The sequence below is a fragment of the Suricata suricatta genome, chromosome 1 (genome assembly GCF_006229205.1).
Source record: "Suricata suricatta isolate VVHF042 chromosome 1, meerkat_22Aug2017_6uvM2_HiC, whole genome shotgun sequence".
Classification (NCBI taxonomy): domain Eukaryota; kingdom Metazoa; phylum Chordata; class Mammalia; order Carnivora; family Herpestidae; genus Suricata; species Suricata suricatta.
In genome coordinates, this window is record NC_043700.1 from 46,332,257 (window position 1) to 46,348,979 (window position 16,723).

Sequence of the window (16,723 nt, forward strand, 5' to 3'; positions counted from 1 at the left end):
AAGGCGCTCACTGTCTGGTCCTTAGAATAGAAGGGTCAGCCACATTTCTGGTCAGTGTCCCCTGTTTCCTTTGGCTGCTCTTCCCTCCAGGCTGCCTTTCATCTATCAGGCATTCAAGTGATTCAGTAAATGTTTCTTTGAGTAGTAGACAAAGTACTGGGAAATATTCAAATGTTGGGTTTCTACTGTATTGTTCACTGCTGTGTCCTCAGCTCCAGTAGGAGCTGTGACACAGACCCTGGTGTCTCGCATACTCTTCTCATTCCCTTTTCAACCTGGTAAACTCTTTGATTCTGGCAGATTTAGAAAATTTACTAGGCCAGTATTGCCTACTTGCACTCTATATTCACAGAAAACCTCAGAGCTTGCCTATGAAGTGTCCATAACAAGCAGTATGGTAGACATGGGTTCTTCCCACTGAACCAGCTCAAGGGCCTTTCCATCTTGAAGGCCCCTTTTCCTCACATGCACCCCATCTACCTTACCCTGCATGGATCCTCTGTACTTAAGACTAATTGGCTCATATTGCACTAGATTGTGAAATCCTATCAAATCCTTGAAATCAACATTGGTGCTGCCTTCGCCTGGCACAGAATGAGAACATAATACATATTTGAATGAATAGACAACCCTGAAAGATCTAAAATCCTCTTCTCTGATGGGTATTTGCCAATTAAATAGGTGCATACAGCAAGCCAGTTTGTTCAGCTACCTAAGAGTACATTTTGCAGTTCCCTCAACCCAATGGGCATCTTTGGAGGCCATGTTGCCTGTAATCGTCACTTCACAGGCTTTCACTGAGGTTTTCTGTGAACATAGGGGCCAAGCAGGTAACACTAGCTCAGAAAACTTTCTATTTATTTTTTTTTAATTTATTTTTGAGAGAGAGAGAGAGAGAGAGAGAGAGAGAGAGAGAGAGAGAGTGAGCACAGGGGGGGGAGGGGCAGAGAGTGAGGGGGAAAGAGGATCTGAAGCAGGCTCTGAGCTAGACATCAGGAAGCCAGATGCAGGGCTTGAACTCATGGACCAAACCTTTAGATCATGACCTGAGCAAAGTTTGTGCCAACTGAGTCACCCAGGCATGCCTGGCTCAGGAAACTGTCTAAAGCTGCCATGATTAGCTGTATGAAAATTTGGGATCTTAACCACTAGCACCTTCAGGTAGAAGTAGGAGGAGAATGACCTTACATCCAGGGGAGAATCCTGGGTAAGCTCTTCACATCCCACAACTGAATGTCATTGCTGCTTACTTGTTGTTTGGTTTCCATATTACAGGTCTGCCTTAATCAACTGGTACACTCCTCCAGGATTTGCTGTCCCACTGTCAGATACTCTATGGAGAGAAGTGGGTCAGAAAAGAACATTCTTCCTAGATTCCTGAGTTCTCTCCTTAGATCAGCCTCCCAGGGTTTCTCCATCTCAGCAATAGAGACATTTGGGACTAGATAATTCTTTGTTTGGAGGGTCATCCTGTGAATGGCAAGGTATTTAACAGCATCCCTGGCCTCTACACACTAGATGCTGGTGGGATCACCTTCCTTCCAACCAGATGTGATGACCAAAGACTTCCAGACATTGCCAAATGTTTCCAGGCTGGAGAGGGAGGTGTAAAACATCCCCTGGTTAAGAACTACCGAATTAGCTCTTTAGAGGGTCATATATATACTCAGCCACTAAATGCTAGGCCCTCAAACAATCTGTGTTGGCTGCCTTGGGTCATTTGTTCTTAGAAGCCAAAGGTAGAACCACCATCTTCTTCCTCTGCCCAACAACTGGGAATTCCCAGAGCTGGGCCTCCCAGAGCACAGGGCTGGAGTCCTTCCTAGGAATGAAATTTTTGGGTTTTCCTTTTCTTCATGGTTTTGTAAATGTCAATGTTTTTTACTCTTCTAATGTTCTCCCTTCCATTGGTTACTACATTTGGCAGGGGAAGGGGAGCTTCTAAACCAGTATGTGGCTTTGGGTGACCCAACTCTGATGGCCTTGTTCTCCAACCATCAACCTCTCCATGACTTCTCTCTCTCCAGGCGGTTCTTCAAGGACATGCCCCACAATGCACTTGACAAAAAGTCCAACTTCGAGTTTCTGGAGTAAGTCCTGAAACTGGCCCTTGCCTCTCCTCCCTTCCCTCCTCACTGCCCTGCTTCTCCTACTTGCTCCCTACCTTGTTCATCCCCATACCAAAGCCAGGCAGGACTCATCTCCCTGGTCCTCAATCCAGCATGTCTCTTCCTGATTAGTCTGAAACCCTAGGTCGTGGGTGAGGGGGAGTCAAATGCCATGTTTTCTTCTCTTACTTCAGGAAAGAAGTAGGACTGGACCTGTTTTTCCCAAAGCAGATGCAGGAGAACTTAAAGGTGAGGAATCCATGGGGCAAGGGGCCCAGAGAGAACCCCTTTGTGTTGGTCTCTATGACTGGAGCCCAATGGCATTGGGCTGGAGATACTTGGAAAGCCAAGGTATCCATAGTGTCTTGGTCCATTTGGACATAAGACCACTAAAAGCATCCAGTGGGCCCTTTCTGTGGCTGGGAATTAGGAAATCTGGCTCCAGTTCCACGTCAGAAGCCAATTATCTTTGTGGCCTGTGGATGCTGCCTCCCGTGCCTTTATCCCAGGGCTGAGGTGAGCCTCCCTGGAGTCAGTAGGTGTGTGCTTTAGCAAACAGATGGCTGGCTGCTGCTCTTGTTGCAAAGGCCTGAGGACCATCCTACGGTAGCAGACAGCCTTTTGGTGAGATCAGGGAAGGAATCAGAGCTTGGAGGAGCAGGGCCAGCTCACCACTGACCATCTCCATCCCCAGCCCAAGCAGTTCAGGAAGATGATCCAGCAGACCTTCCAGCAGTATGCCTCACTCAGGGAGGAGGAGTGCGTCATGAAGTTCTTCAACACCCTCGCAGGCTTTGCCAACATCGACCAGGAGACCTATCGCTGTGAACTCATTGTAATGACGCGTCCTCTTTATTCTTTTCCTGACCCAAATTCTAGGCCTCTTGGGAAAGGGGCCCACGTGGCTGACGAGGGGCGGGGGGGGGCAAGAAGGAGGGTGTTGGCTCATAGTGGCACACGTAAGCAAAGATCCTGGAGCAGATGGTCCTTGCCGACATGCCCTAAAATACAACTAATATTAAACTACTTGCCTAAGGAAGAGAATTGGAATCTTGACTACAAATCTGGGAAGTGGGGAGGGTAGGCAGAGTGTGGGGAGGCGGGGAATCTGTATGGTAAGGTTTGAGATCAAAAGGGCTGGAGGGCCCAGGAGACAGAGTGGCCCATGTCTAAATTAATGAGCTTCCCCCCTCCCCAAGTTTCTGAAATGTGAGGGAGACAAGACTGAAGCAACAGTTCTCTCTCCTCTTTTATTCCAGCAAGGATGGAACATTACTGTGGACCTGGTCATCGGCCCGAAGGGCATCCGCCAGCTGACAAGTCAAGATGCAAAGGTAGAGAGATTGGGGGCAGGTTGCACCTACCCCTAAAGCAATCTTCCTCTCTCTGCTGCCTCCTTCCTTGTCCTGCTTACCAGTCATCCCTTTCCCTTGTTGAGAGCAGAGAGGCTCTTGGTTTGAGTAGCTGTAAAGAGTGTTTGGGACATGGAGCAGACGGTTCTTTACTTCCCTGTGACTGTCCCCTGCGTGGAGGCTGAGCGGCAGGGGTGGTGTGGGGGGAGGAGAAGAGGGAAGGGCGCTATTACAGTTCTTCTGGTTCAGATTAAAGAGTTGATATTGTAATGGCAAACTGGGACAATCATTCCCTGGGAAGCAGGAGACCTGGGTCCAGTCCTGGCTCTATCACCAACTTGGCGTATGAGTGTGAGCAAGTCCTGGCTCTCTAGACTCTTTCTCTTCTGCAAAGTGAGGAGCTTATACCAGAAGGTCCTTTTAGCCTTAATAGTCTTTGATTCTCGCAGGACCTCCTTGCAGCTCCTTCCCCCACACTGACCACTCTTCATGGCTTGATCCCAGAAGTGGGATGGTCTGATGGGCCCCCTTGCTTTCTTACAGCCTACCTGCCTGGCTGAATTCAAGCAGATCAGGTCCATTAGGTGCCTGCCTCTGGAGGAGGGCCAGGCAGTACTGCAGTTGGGCATTGAAGGTGCCCCCCAGGTGAGCATTTCTGGGCACTGGGAAGCTCTGAAACAAGGGGATAAAGCTACAGGTTGGGATTTCTCAATCAGGCCAGCCTGGTTTCTGGGATCTCACTAAGAAAACTGCACCCATTTCTCAGATGATGTACCAGGTCGACCATAAAATTATAAGGGAGATGTATCAGGAAGTAAAGCTATTTAAAAATGTCGAGAAATAAGGAGGAGTTTTTAGGGTGGATGAGGTGACCAGAAATCAAGTTACAAAATCATATATCTAACTTTGAACAGGTGAATGAAGACTCAGTAACAGGACCTCTGGGAACCTGGGCTTTTTGTGGGTGGAATAATCAGAGAGAACTCACACCACAAACTGGTTGTCTATCTCTCCTTTTATCTGACTGTCTCCTGTCCCACTCCCTCTTCTCCTAGTTTATGCTCTTACCTATTGAGCAGCTGCTGGGTACAAGGCATTATGCTATGCACTTAGAGACCAAATCAAGTCCTAGCAAAACTGCCCTTCCTAGGGTTTAATGTTGCCAGTGGGGAGGGGTGACAGGAGCGCCCCCTGGTGGCTGTGGGGGAATGCCAGTCCCTGGAGAGGTGCTTAGGGATTCCAGGCAGGGGATGGATTGGTGGCATCGTCTGCTCCTTCTGAGTGTGCAGTTTCTTCTCCAGTCCTGTGAGGCAGACTCTAGCCAAGGCTCTCGGGTCTCATCCTTGGCTGGTCTCTTCTCTGCAGTCCTTGTCCATCAAAACCTCCTCTCTGGCAGAGGCCGAGAACATGGCTGACCTGGTAGATGGTTACTGCCGGCTGCAGGGGGAGCACAAAGGCTCTCTCATCATTCATCCCAAGAAAGGTGAGTTTCCACCTAAAGGCAAATTGGCCCAATGGGTAGATGTGGCACAAGCCTCCAGTGGCAGAGTGAGAGAAGCTAAACCATTGACCATATATGAACAAAGAAGCTTTGGAAGTGTGAGGAGGTGCTCACCCAGCCCTCCCTGTGCACCTGTCCTGGGTCCTTAGCTGCGGGCTCTGGCCAAAGGCAGCTTGGGGGCTGGCATCTGGAGCAGAGATGTTTGTGGCCCCAGGAAGATCAGAGCTAGTGCTAGAACATGACTTGTCCCTCCTGTGTAGATGTGTCTATTCTGGGATCGGAATCAGGGGTCTGAGTTGGAACACGTGGGCGATGGCAGAAGGAAGTCTGAGAATTTCTTCTACTAAGGATTCTAATTCAGGCCAAAGGCCTACTTAGCTTCCACTCTGACTTTCAGAGGATACAGAATGGTGGGAAGGGGTCTTCCTTGTGTTGGCTCATAGGAGCAGTGAGGTCAGCCATCCATCTAGGATCCTGTGTCCCTGGCTCCAGCGCCCCCTCTTTCTGCCCTCTCCCCAGATGGTGAGAAGCGGAACAGCCTGCCCCAGATCCCCATGCTGTGAGTATAACGGAAAGGCCCAGAACAAGCCTTGCACTCAGCCTGTGTCTTCCTGGGAGAAGGCAGAACAAATAGGGAACCCCTACCCATGGTTTCTGGTTTCCAGACCCCAGGGGAAAACACTGGAACCCCAGCATGTCACAAGTGGTGATTTCTCACCAATAAATTTCACCCTGTAAATTCCCAGAAGGATAGTCCTGTGTCCTAATGCTGCCTGGCATCATCTTAGGGAGGATTGCTGCTGTCCTCCAGCAGCCTAGGCATGCTCCCAGCCTGGTGTCATCAGGACAAGCTTCTCCTGCCAGCAGGCAGGGGGGCACAGTGCAGCTGGCCTCTAGGAAGGGCGGGTAGGAGAGGTTGGGCCGCCCGGGGGCTCATTGTCAGGCTCTGAGTTCACCAGGCTCCTGCCCTCTCATTCCTTCTACAGAAACCTGGAGGCACAGCGGCCCCACCTCTCAGAGAGCTGCAGCATAGGTAAACTGCCCATTTGCCACTCTCCACCTGTGCCCGGAGCCTCCCTTCTGCCTGCTCTTGTGACATCGTCAAGGATTCCCTCCAAGCTCCAGAGAAATAGACTTTCCCTATGACTTCTCAATGACAGCTTCAAATGTCATGAGTCACAATAGCTAATGTGTATTCAACAGTTAGTACATGGCACACACCGTGTTTGTCTTGGCTTGGGCTGCCATATTAAACACAACAGACATGTATTTCTCACAGGTCTGGAGACCAGAAGTTTAAGATCAATGTGGCAGCAAAGCTAGGTCCTGATGAGAATCATCTGCCCAACATGTGGACGGCCACCGTCTCCATGTCCTCCTATGGTGGATAGATGGAGAGCTCTGGTCTCTCTTATTATTATTATTATTGGAGAAGTAATCTCACCATGGGGGTGCCATACTCCTGACCCCCCCAAAAGCACCACCTTCAAATACCTTCACATTGGAGGTCGCGTTTTCAACATACAAATTTGGGGGGAATACAAATATTCAGTCCCTAAGAGTGTTAAATATATAATAGGTATTATTTTATTGGTCTTTATGACATTCCTCAGAAATATTGATTTCACAGTAAGAAAAACTGAGATTAAGGGAGACTTAATTAACTTGCCCTGAAGGATGCAACCTTGCAGCAGTGAGCCGGGATTCCAGTCAGGGTGCCCTAGGTTCTGTGGGCATGCCTGATTCCTGGCGGTGCCTGCTGAGGGCCTCTTACCCATAGGATATTCTCTTTATGTCATTCCAGAATCGGACATCTATGCAGAAATTCCTGATGAGACCCTGCGAAGGCCTGGAGGTAGATCTCTGACCCTACTACAATGGCCACAGACGGGGTCCTATAAAGTGACATTGTGGGGACACCGCGGGGGACTTTCTTTCCTTCCTTCATCTTCTCCCATGTGTGCTTCAGAAAGGGACAAACCTGAGTGAAACACCTTTGATTTGAAAGCTGACATTATTGTTTTATTCCCACACTATTGACCTTTTGTGTGCCTGTGAGATGTGTGGGGATCCTAAGAGTGGACATGGGACCTGGCCTGCAGAGGGAACAGGGTGATTATGGCTTTTCCCCAGGTCAGAGATGATGGAACCTTCTAGAACTCCTTTCCCAGGCCAACCCCTGGATCTTAGCTGAGATGTTGTTGAGGGGTCTAGCAATGCCGGGGCAGAAGGGGAGCAGAGCCTGGCCTTGCAGGCTGCAAATATTCAGATTCCTTGGGGCACCAGCAGTTTCTGTGCCCTGAGACCGTCTGCTTTCTCCCTCTGCCCAGGACCACAGTATGGCGTAACCCGGGATGATGTAGTCCTGAATCGGATTCTTGGTGAAGGCTTTTTTGGGGAGGTCTATGAGGGTGTCTATACAAATCATGTAAGTTCCAGACTCTTTGCTGACACTCCCTGCCCACTTTTCCATAGGACAGAAGGGGAGGTCAACCATTCTGAGGTTGGAGCGGCCATCACGATGTGTGGCTCTGCACCCACTTGGCATTTGCTGTATTTCTGAAATCCCTGGGGAGTGCTGGAAGCAGAGTCATTTCCCAGAAGGAGAGCAATCCCAGGGAGCAAAATGGAGCCAGGACTTGGGGAAGGGTTGGCCAAACCTTGGCGGGCAGGAACACAGGGAGGTGTGAGAAAACTCAGCTTTGAGAAGAGGAAGAGCAGGATCTGAGGGAGGGGCTAGCCTTGAGGCAGCTAGGGCGTGGGACCCTGCAGAAAGAGTAGAGCCCAGTGAAAGAGGAAGCAGAAATGTAAAAGTCAACAACAAAGAGAGAGAAAGAGGCTTTGCATGTGCTCCACACATACTCACTGACATGGGGCAGAGCACAGGCCTTTGCCTCTGCATCATTTTTTTTTTTTTTTTGCCTCTGCATCATCTTAACAGCCAGAGGCTCGAGTCTGAAAGGGTCTCTCTGGTTCTGACATATCCTGATCAAGAAGCGAGGCAGTCAGAATTGGGAGAGGAGTGGAGAGAGAGTGGGGGGAAGCAGGAGGAAGGGGAGGACTGTGCCTTGCAGAGCCCCAGAGGCCCGATGCTGTCTATCTCCCCTCGGCTGCCAGGCAAGCTTGCAGGATGACTATGGCAATGCCAGGGAGGGGACCATTTCTTCTGAGCCCTGGGCTGGCCCATAAGTGGGAGGGGGGCAGCTCTGGACAGACTTTCATTGCAGAAAGGGGAGAAAATCAACGTAGCTGTAAAGACCTGCAAGAAAGACTGCACTCTGGACAACAAGGAGAAGTTCATGAGTGAGGCAGGTAGGCATGCCCTGGGCAGCGACACAGCCCTGCGCAAGAGAAAAGTTTGGGGACCACACAGACCTGCAGGATGGGAGGGGCTCCTAGAAGCTGGGATGGGGAAGGGTGCCAACAGCGCAGGGACCTCCCCTGGGAGGACGGGTCTCACTCCCTGTTTTTCCCAGTTGGGACAGCATGGTGTGTTTCTCATATTGGACTTTAGCGCCCCTCTGGCCCCTCCCTCTCTCCCCCAATTTCAGTGATCATGAAGAATCTTGACCACCCACATATTGTGAAGCTGATTGGCATCATTGAAGAGGAACCCACCTGGATCATCATGGAATTGTATCCCTATGGTGAGGTGAGTGGCAGGTGGCAGAAGTGGAACCCTGTGATGGCAGCGGGCCACAGTTGAGCAGAGTCTGTGGGTAGGATGCATTTAGAACATGGGCCCAAAGCTCCAGCTTCCTGCTCTCTATATTCAGCTGAAACAACCCAGAGATCATTTGTAGAAGTTTCTGGAACATCTTGCCAACCTAGGGAGGGCTTGGAGGCTGCCTGCCGGTGTCTTGACAGCACCTCCCTCTTCCTACAGCTGGGCCACTATCTAGAGCGAAACAAGAACTCCCTGAAGGTGCTCACTCTTGTCCTGTACGCGCTGCAGATTTGCAAGGCCATGGCCTACCTGGAGAGCATCAACTGTGTCCACAGGTGGGTCTGGGGAGGAAGCTCTCTTTCATCTGATGCTGGGGAGGCTGGAGTAATGCAGGGCTTCGGAGTCATGCAGACAAGGGTTGGAAGCCCAGCTTTGGTCCTGCTTAATGTGACAACTTAAGCATCTTCTGGGAAGCCATTTCCTCATTCACAGAGTAGAACAGCACTATGTGCCTCACAGCGTTGCTAGTAAGAGTAACCTAAAGTGCTGGGCCTGTGATTGTAAGTCAGTGCATCTAGCCTGCTTCCCTGTGGGCTCTAGGAAATTGCTTCCCCACTTGCATGGAGCTTGCTCTCCTCAGGCTCACCTGCATGGTGACACATGACTAGGGCGACAGGACTAGAGCAGTGGCTGGAAGATCCTGAGGTCCAGGCCCTCCCCAGCCCAAGCAGCTGGGCCCGCACCGGTCCCCAGCACCCCTGAGCTGCCAAGTCCTAGTCTCCCTCTGTCTGTGGAGTGGCCCCTTTTCACCTGGCTTTGTTCCTATTCCCTGAAAAAAAGCGTACCAGCCACAAGGGATATGATCCCCTGGAGGAGACAAAGGGGGTGCTCTCAAACATCAGGGTGAGCAGGTGAACTCTTCAGTCCAACACCATCAATGTGGGATATGTGGCCCTGTGGGTGATACTGTGCAAAGCAGTGTGTGGGGATGTAAACATTCATTCATTCATTCCATTCACTCATTCAGCACATATGGAACTTCTACACTGTGCCTCCAAACCCTGTCCTCGGCTCTGGGATGAAGTCGTAATTAAAACTGACAAAACTCCCTTCCCTTGTGGAGCTGACCTCCTAGCATGAGGAGAAAATTCTAGATGTAAATAGTCATGGGGTGCAGGCGGTGGGATAATAGATTTGTTTGCTTTGTTTGGGTGAAGTCTGCTTGCTTTGGAGTCAGCTTTTCAGTAATAAAGACAAATGGTGGGGAATGAGCCTGTCTGTGAGAAGCAAGCAGACAAACCAGTTTGAGGTTAGAAATGATGCCAGAAATGAGGGAAACTGAGTCAGTGAGTGCTTTCCCAGGGAGGAGTGAGAGCTTAGCTCCGGGGTTAGGCCGCCTAGGCTGACCCCTTTTCCCACGGGGAACCTACAGGGCCAGCTCCCTTGGCTCTCCGTGCCCCTGTCTACCTCTCTGTGCCCAGGAGGTCTGAGGGTCTGTGTGTCACAACACAGAGTGTGTAAAGCATCTGGGTGGTCCTGGCTGTCGTAGTGCTCCATGGAGGGTGTCTGTGAGCCGTTGTTGTTTGCCATGAAAGCCTATGGTCCTGTGGAGTTGCAGAAATAGGGGAGAATAATTGTGATCAGGAAAGTTGCTTGAAGAGTCAGTAGGGTGCCCACATCCCTGGCAGAGACGAGGATAAAGCCAACAGGGCAAGTATGTGGAGCAAGTACTGGGGACCTGAAATGGGCTTCACACTGGAGCCTCGTGAGAAGGGGTGATGGGAGAGGAAGCTCGACAGGGAGGTGGAGGGAGGTGGTGGAGGGCCTTGTGTGTGGCAGGACCTGAGGGCCAGTCCCGCCTCCCGCCTGAGCGGGGCTGCAGCAAGATGACCCAGTGGGCCAGGGAAGGGCTGACAGAGAGAAGTGGCCCTGTTCTGCTCCAGAGGCTGGGACTTTGGCCAACACCCTTCCCCTTTCTCTCTCTGTCCACCTGTCTGTCTGTCTCTCTGAAACATTCTGAACCTTTGCCCCTCTCTCCCAGGGACATCGCTGTGCGAAACATCCTGGTGGCCTCCCCTGAGTGTGTGAAGCTGGGGGACTTTGGCCTTTCCCGATACATTGAAGATGAGGAATATTACAAAGGTGAGGGGAGTTTGGCCTCTGCTTTGTCCCTGGAGAGGTCTCTGTAGCCAAAAATAAAACAGAAGGAAAGAAACAAGGAGGGAGGGAAGGAAGGGAGGGAGGGAGAAAGGAAAGGGGAGAAAAAGAAAACGAAAAGAAAGAGGAGAGAAGAAAAAGAGAAAGAAGAAAAAGGGAAAGGGGAAAAAAAGAAGAAAGAGTGAGACCACAGTTGGTCAAGTCCAGGCAGGCCAAGGGTCTCTGGAAAATTTCTGGATAATTCTGGATCTTTCTTCCATAAATAACCCCTGTTAAACCTCTCTGCCCACCCAAAGCTTCTGTGACCCGTCTCCCCATCAAGTGGATGTCCCCTGAGTCCATCAACTTCCGCCGCTTTACAACAGCCAGTGACGTCTGGATGTTTGGTGAGTGGAGTTTCAGCAGAGTGTGGGAAAGGATTCTGATTCTCCCTTCAATGACCAGGCTGTGAGAGGGCGCCAGGAGGGGTCTGGACCCCCACCCCTAGGTTGCAAGGGTCTTCTGTTGCTGTGGCCACTGAGAACTCTCAGAAGTAGGGAGCCAGTGGTGGGTTGGGGCAACATGGGCTAAGGGCCTGTCTGGGCAATATTGGTTCATCCTCCCAGAAAAGGCTCTTGAGGGGAGCCCCAGGGACTGATGTGGGGGTACCCTGGAGGGCATCCTTAAAGCCAAACTCTGAGGTTTGTTCTGAGAAGGAGGAACAGGGAGAGGTGAGAACAAGACCAGGTGAATAGATGGACAGCCCTTTACAGCCACATAGATGATCTCTCAGTTCTCTACAGTCAGTCCAACAAATCTCATTATTATTATGTCCATTTTTCAGATAAGGAAACTGAGGCTCAGGCAGGCCAGGGTTTGCCCATGATTGTGTTGGCAGCAGGTGTTGGTGCCAAGTTTCAGACCCCAGCTTTCTCATAGAGGCTTCACTTCCTCCTATGAGAAGGACTGGTGGAGTCCCAACAACATGCCTTTGACTGCACCCTCCTGCTGGCCCCACGAAACCTAATAGCTCCATGTGGACAGGGTCTAGGGAGGGGAGTCCTAGTTCACTTGCAGATCAAGTGATTGGTTCCTTAGTAGATGACTACAATGAGCAAGACCCCAGAGATGCTACAGGGGGAGGCTAGGGAACACAGGAGGTCCCTGGCAGGGACTGAGCGCTGATTGCCACGGGTTTCCCTGAGGAGGGTGGACTGGCCTCTCCACGCATGAGTCCTCCCCAGTGCAGGTCCTGAGCCCTCTCTTCCTGCCCTCAGCTGTATGCATGTGGGAGATCCTGAGCTTTGGCAAGCAGCCCTTCTTCTGGCTGGAGAACAAGGACGTCATTGGGGTGCTCGAGAAGGGGGACCGGCTGCCCAAGCCCGACCTCTGCCCACCTGTTCTCTACACCCTCATGACTCGCTGCTGGGACTACGACCCCAGTGAGCGGCCCCGCTTCAGTGAGCTCGTGTGCAACCTCAGGTGACCATGGAGCAGGGGTGGGGGGGCTGCAGGCACAGGGCCCCAGAGAGCAAAGCTACTCTAGAGCCGCTCTTAGAGGCTTATGATGTATTTCCCTAAACAAGATGCAGTGGTCCTTGTGGCCACCTTACAGATGAGAGAATCCAGGTGCAATGGCAGTGGCAGGTGGGGCTGGGACTTGCACCAGGACCTTCCCTCTGACCAGCACAGAGCCATGTGTCCAAGTGGAATTGGCTGGTGCTCCCAGCAGAAGCATGGTGCCGTCCATGTTATAGAGACTGAGAAGCTTGCCAGAGGCCAGGGGAGGGAACCTGAGTTCGCTGTCTGATAGGAATTCAGACACAGTGAACCTGGATAAGCCTCACCACCTCGATCTCTCTCAACCTCAAGCACAGCGTGTTGCTCTTAGTATGTGCTCTAAAAATATTTTTTAGGTTAGAACCCAAAGTCTGAACCAGACTTTCATTGACATGCCTATGCTCTTTGCAGAGATGTGGGTGTGCCCTACAGGAGGCCCAGCTCGGGCATGGGTCCCACATTCCCAGCAGTACCCTGTGCCTCTCCTCTGCCTTTGATTGTTCCTTCCAGATAACAGAGAAGGCAGTGATTGATTTTTGACTGTTAAGACAGTGACCCAGGGGTTGCCTCTCCCTTCTAAATGGAGCAATGGCAGCCTGGAGGTCTAATCTTTCACCCAAGAGCCATTATTCTCTGGGTACTGGGAGGTCCCTGGTGAAGGGTGCTGTCCGAGTACATTTTAGAGGGTCTCCCTGTTTCCTTGGTGGCCTCCCTGCCAACAACTCCTCCCTGGGTGGTCTGACTTATTTTTTGGCATCCTTTAAGGCAGAGATCAGCAAACTTTTTCTGTAAACAGCCAGATAGTAAATATTTTGGGCTTTGTGAGCCATATGGTCTCTGTTACAACTACTCAACTCAGCCATGATAGCTCAAAAGCAGCCATAGACAATACATAAATAAACGAGTGTAGCTGGATTTCAGTTAGACTATTTGGGGGAACTGAAATTTGAATTTTTATATAATGTTCACATGTCATGAAATTTCTTCTTTTTATTTTTTTTCAATTGTTAAAAACTATTTTTAGTTTGGGGCCATAAAAAATAGGTGAGGGGGCTGGATTTGGCCTGTGGGCAATAGTTTGCTGGCCCCTGCATTAAGGAATCTAATGTTTCATTAACAGTAAAAACACTGTGGCTTTAAACATTGCAGTCAACATGGCATGCTGGAACTGCCCAAGCTAAGGCAGTGGGAATGACATTGAATTTGCTTGTAGGGCATTCCGACAGTCTGTAAGGCTTTCAGCTTAAAAGACCTCTCTGTACCTGTCTATCCCTTTGTTGACACTCCTGATTAATTTTAGACTCATCTCTTTGGTCAAATTAGAGAAGCCAGGAAAGTGTTCCAGAAAAAGTATTTGAAAGATATAATTTGAAAGAGCCAAAGCTCTGGGGTGATGAAGCTGTGTGTGGGAGGGGGTCATAATTCACCCTGGAGGCTTGAGAACCATGGGGAACTATGACAGGTGCTTCTCCATGGGCTGTGAAGCATGCCCTATTAGAGAGAGGAACAAGGCCAGGTTCCACCGTGGATGGAGTTAAGAGTAGGCTTTCTGGTGTAATTGGAAGGACATCCAAAGATCCCAAGGACCCCAGGATACCATCCCCCTCAAGTTATAGCCTGGAAGTCCTCCATTAGAGTCAAGAAAGGATTTGCTGAGTGTTTCCTAATGAGGGGGTGGCAGGGGCGGGGGGGAGGAAGAAAGGCCCTTTTAATGTCAAATTTTCAGAATTCCTCCCTGTAACAATAGTTATATTTTCAGAATTTATTTATTGCCAAAATGTAATAAGCTATATAATGAATTTTAATATAATATATAGCATAATGCATGTATACTTGAAAATACAATACCAAATAATATATATTCAGTAGCACACAAAACTTGGTACACATATGAACATGTGGATTCATGGACTCCCCGTAATCACTCCAGAATCTTCTAGGGTCTGTGATTCCCAAGTTGGGACCACTGGATTGGGTAAGAAAGGCAAGAAGCATGCACATAGCTAACCCAGGAATGAATCCATAGCCATTTCTCATTAATACACACCAGGAATGTGTTGGTGGGTGGTTTAATGAAAAAATAGGAGATGTAGAACACAGGCCTTGATCATGAAGTTGGCTGGGATATCAGAAATTTACACAGGAAGGCAAGATGCATGGGGAGGTAGGTGGGAGACACACTTGCCCTACCCTGTTGGACTGGCTCTCCAAGGACTTTTTCCCACCATTGATCCATTCATGTGATTTTCCCAACTTCACTGTTAGGAGAGCAGCCTCAGGACCCATCTTCCAGCTTTCTCAGAAGGGTGTCCCCAGGTCACTCTGCAGAGGAGACAGAAATGGGATCCAGTGTTCCTTCTTTGGGCCTCTCCGGGCTTCCGAGGAAAGAGTGCAGAGAAGAGGTCCCAGGAGCATCTTTAACTTTATTCCTCTTTCTTTATCTGACTTTACTCCTTGGCAGTGACATTTATCAGATGGAGAAGGACATTGCTATAGAGCAGGAAAGGAATGCTCGCTACCGACCTCCCAAAATCTTGGAGCCCACAGCCTACCAGGAACCCCCACCCAAGGTAAACAAAGCCCTGGTCTCTCTCATGGGTCCTGTAAATCAAGCAGAGCTGGATCCCTATCTAGCCCATCCTGGCCTAGACACCTCCTCCCTTTTCCTACAGCATAAGCAGGATGTACTCCAACAGTCCTCTTGGCCCTCAACCCAACTGTCCATCAGCATTGAAGTCAGCCCCCATCACATGGGTGTCCTGGCAGGTGTGATATGAGACCCCAAGAGAGCAGACCCCTCAGAGAGAAGCTAGGGCAGGAAACCACCCTGGAAACTCTTCCCTTGAGGGGCTGGAGCACTTGTCTTTCTGGTGTTTTTCAGGGAAAAATTAGATCTCCCTGAGGGCACATGAATGGGGAGTGTCCCTCAGTCCCCTATGTTCAGCTTCCATATGCATGCCCTCCATGGCATCTCTGGGTTCAGAATCAAGTGCCCTGCTTGCCATGCCATTAGATGGGTGGGTTTTGAGGAACCATGCCTATATTAGTTGGCTCAGGCTTCCATCACAAAATACCATAGACTGAGTATGCAGGCTGGGAAGTTCAAGATCAGGGTGCTGGCGGATTCATGGTGAGGATTCTCTTCTTGACTTGCAGATGGCCATCTTCTCACTATGTCTTCACATAACAAAGGGAGCAAGAGCCCCGACCCTTGTGACCTCATCTAACCCTAATTATCTTGCAAAGTTCCTACCTCCAAATGAGAGCTGGGGCTTCAACATATGAATTGAGGTGGGGGGGACACAAACATTCAGTCCGGAACAAAGTCCTATCTGGTCCAAGACTTTTTCTCACTGTCCCCCTTGCCTGGCATGCCCTTCCTCTTCCCTCAGTCAAGGCCCAGCTCAGTTTTCCTCTCCTCCCTGAATCCCCTACAAGTGCCTGAGGCCTCACTGACTTGTTACCTCTGAAAGGATGCGGTTTTTGACAGCTTATTTGACAGATGTTCCCACATGTAAAGAAGCTACACAACAGAGATCAGTAAACCCTTCAATTAGTGATGGCCCCAGGACAGAAAGACTGGTTTCTTCTTACCTTCTTACCATTCAGCATATAATGGGTGCTCAATAAATGAATGCAACTGGTTTAATGAAAACTTTGCCCCTCATGTCTCCCTCATTCTGAATAAGCCTGACCTGTGTCCAACCTAGTTCCCTTGGTGAGCATGCTTACTCAAAGTAGAAAGGCATGGACTGACTCATCTTTGTCATTTCTCTCCAGCCCAGCCGGCCCAAGTATAGACCCCCTCCACAAACCAACCTTCTGGCTCCCAAGCTGCAGTTCCAGGTAAACATGTAACCAGAGGGCTGGGAAAGTTCAGAACCTTTCCTTATCTTGAGCCTTTCTGAAATTCCATTCTTGTGCCTTTAAGGAGTAGCAATTATCTGCTTGAGTTATAGAGATGGTTTGCATTGACTCTTCTTTGGTATCCACAAGAGAATTTGAACTCAGAGTGCTAGTGATCAAAATGCAATTCTACCAGGCTGTCCTCGGCTAAGACTTCCCTTAAGTCCAGTCCATCTGTCCATAGTGTTTGTTGCTCTGTGTGCCTGCCTATAGCTACCTCTCTATGCCCAAGGCCTCTCCAGCCCCCTACCCTGAAGAGAGCTTTCCGAGAAGGAATTTAAGGCAGTTGATATTCCCCAGGGAATGGAATTGCTCCCTGGGGCTCCCCTCAGAGGCCCTGAGCAGAACCCAGGTGGCCATAACCAGTCTACATCTGAGCTTTCCTCATACCTCTATCATTACCAACCATGGGATCTCCCCAAGCTGTTGGTCCCTGTCTGAGAATGTCTGTCTTATGTCTTAGTCCTACATCTTGGTCATAGAGAGCCAAGGC

At 50.0% G+C, this 16,723-nt stretch overlaps 1 protein-coding gene across 4 annotated transcripts in view; it reads left to right on the top strand.

The window, feature by feature from the left end:
* Positions 1–16,723, top strand: part of PTK2B (protein tyrosine kinase 2 beta) — a 125,920-nt gene that overhangs the window by 96,119 nt on the left and 13,078 nt on the right. For all 4 annotated transcript variants that reach the window (XM_029938250.1, XM_029938255.1, XM_029938262.1 and 1 more), the window contains exons 6-23: positions 2,028–2,090; positions 2,303–2,357; positions 2,803–2,943; positions 3,368–3,442; positions 4,004–4,105; positions 4,826–4,943; positions 5,481–5,520; positions 5,948–5,994; positions 6,766–6,816; positions 7,292–7,389; positions 8,189–8,273; positions 8,513–8,613; positions 8,848–8,963; positions 10,670–10,770; positions 11,082–11,171; positions 12,042–12,246; positions 14,786–14,894; positions 16,105–16,170. In XM_029938250.1, the coding sequence (XP_029794110.1) occupies positions 2,028–2,090; positions 2,303–2,357; positions 2,803–2,943; positions 3,368–3,442; positions 4,004–4,105; positions 4,826–4,943; positions 5,481–5,520; positions 5,948–5,994; positions 6,766–6,816; positions 7,292–7,389; positions 8,189–8,273; positions 8,513–8,613; positions 8,848–8,963; positions 10,670–10,770; positions 11,082–11,171; positions 12,042–12,246; positions 14,786–14,894; positions 16,105–16,170 (1,663 nt within the window). The remainder of the gene's footprint in view (positions 1–2,027; positions 2,091–2,302; positions 2,358–2,802; positions 2,944–3,367; positions 3,443–4,003; positions 4,106–4,825; positions 4,944–5,480; positions 5,521–5,947; positions 5,995–6,765; positions 6,817–7,291; positions 7,390–8,188; positions 8,274–8,512; positions 8,614–8,847; positions 8,964–10,669; positions 10,771–11,081; positions 11,172–12,041; positions 12,247–14,785; positions 14,895–16,104; positions 16,171–16,723) is intronic.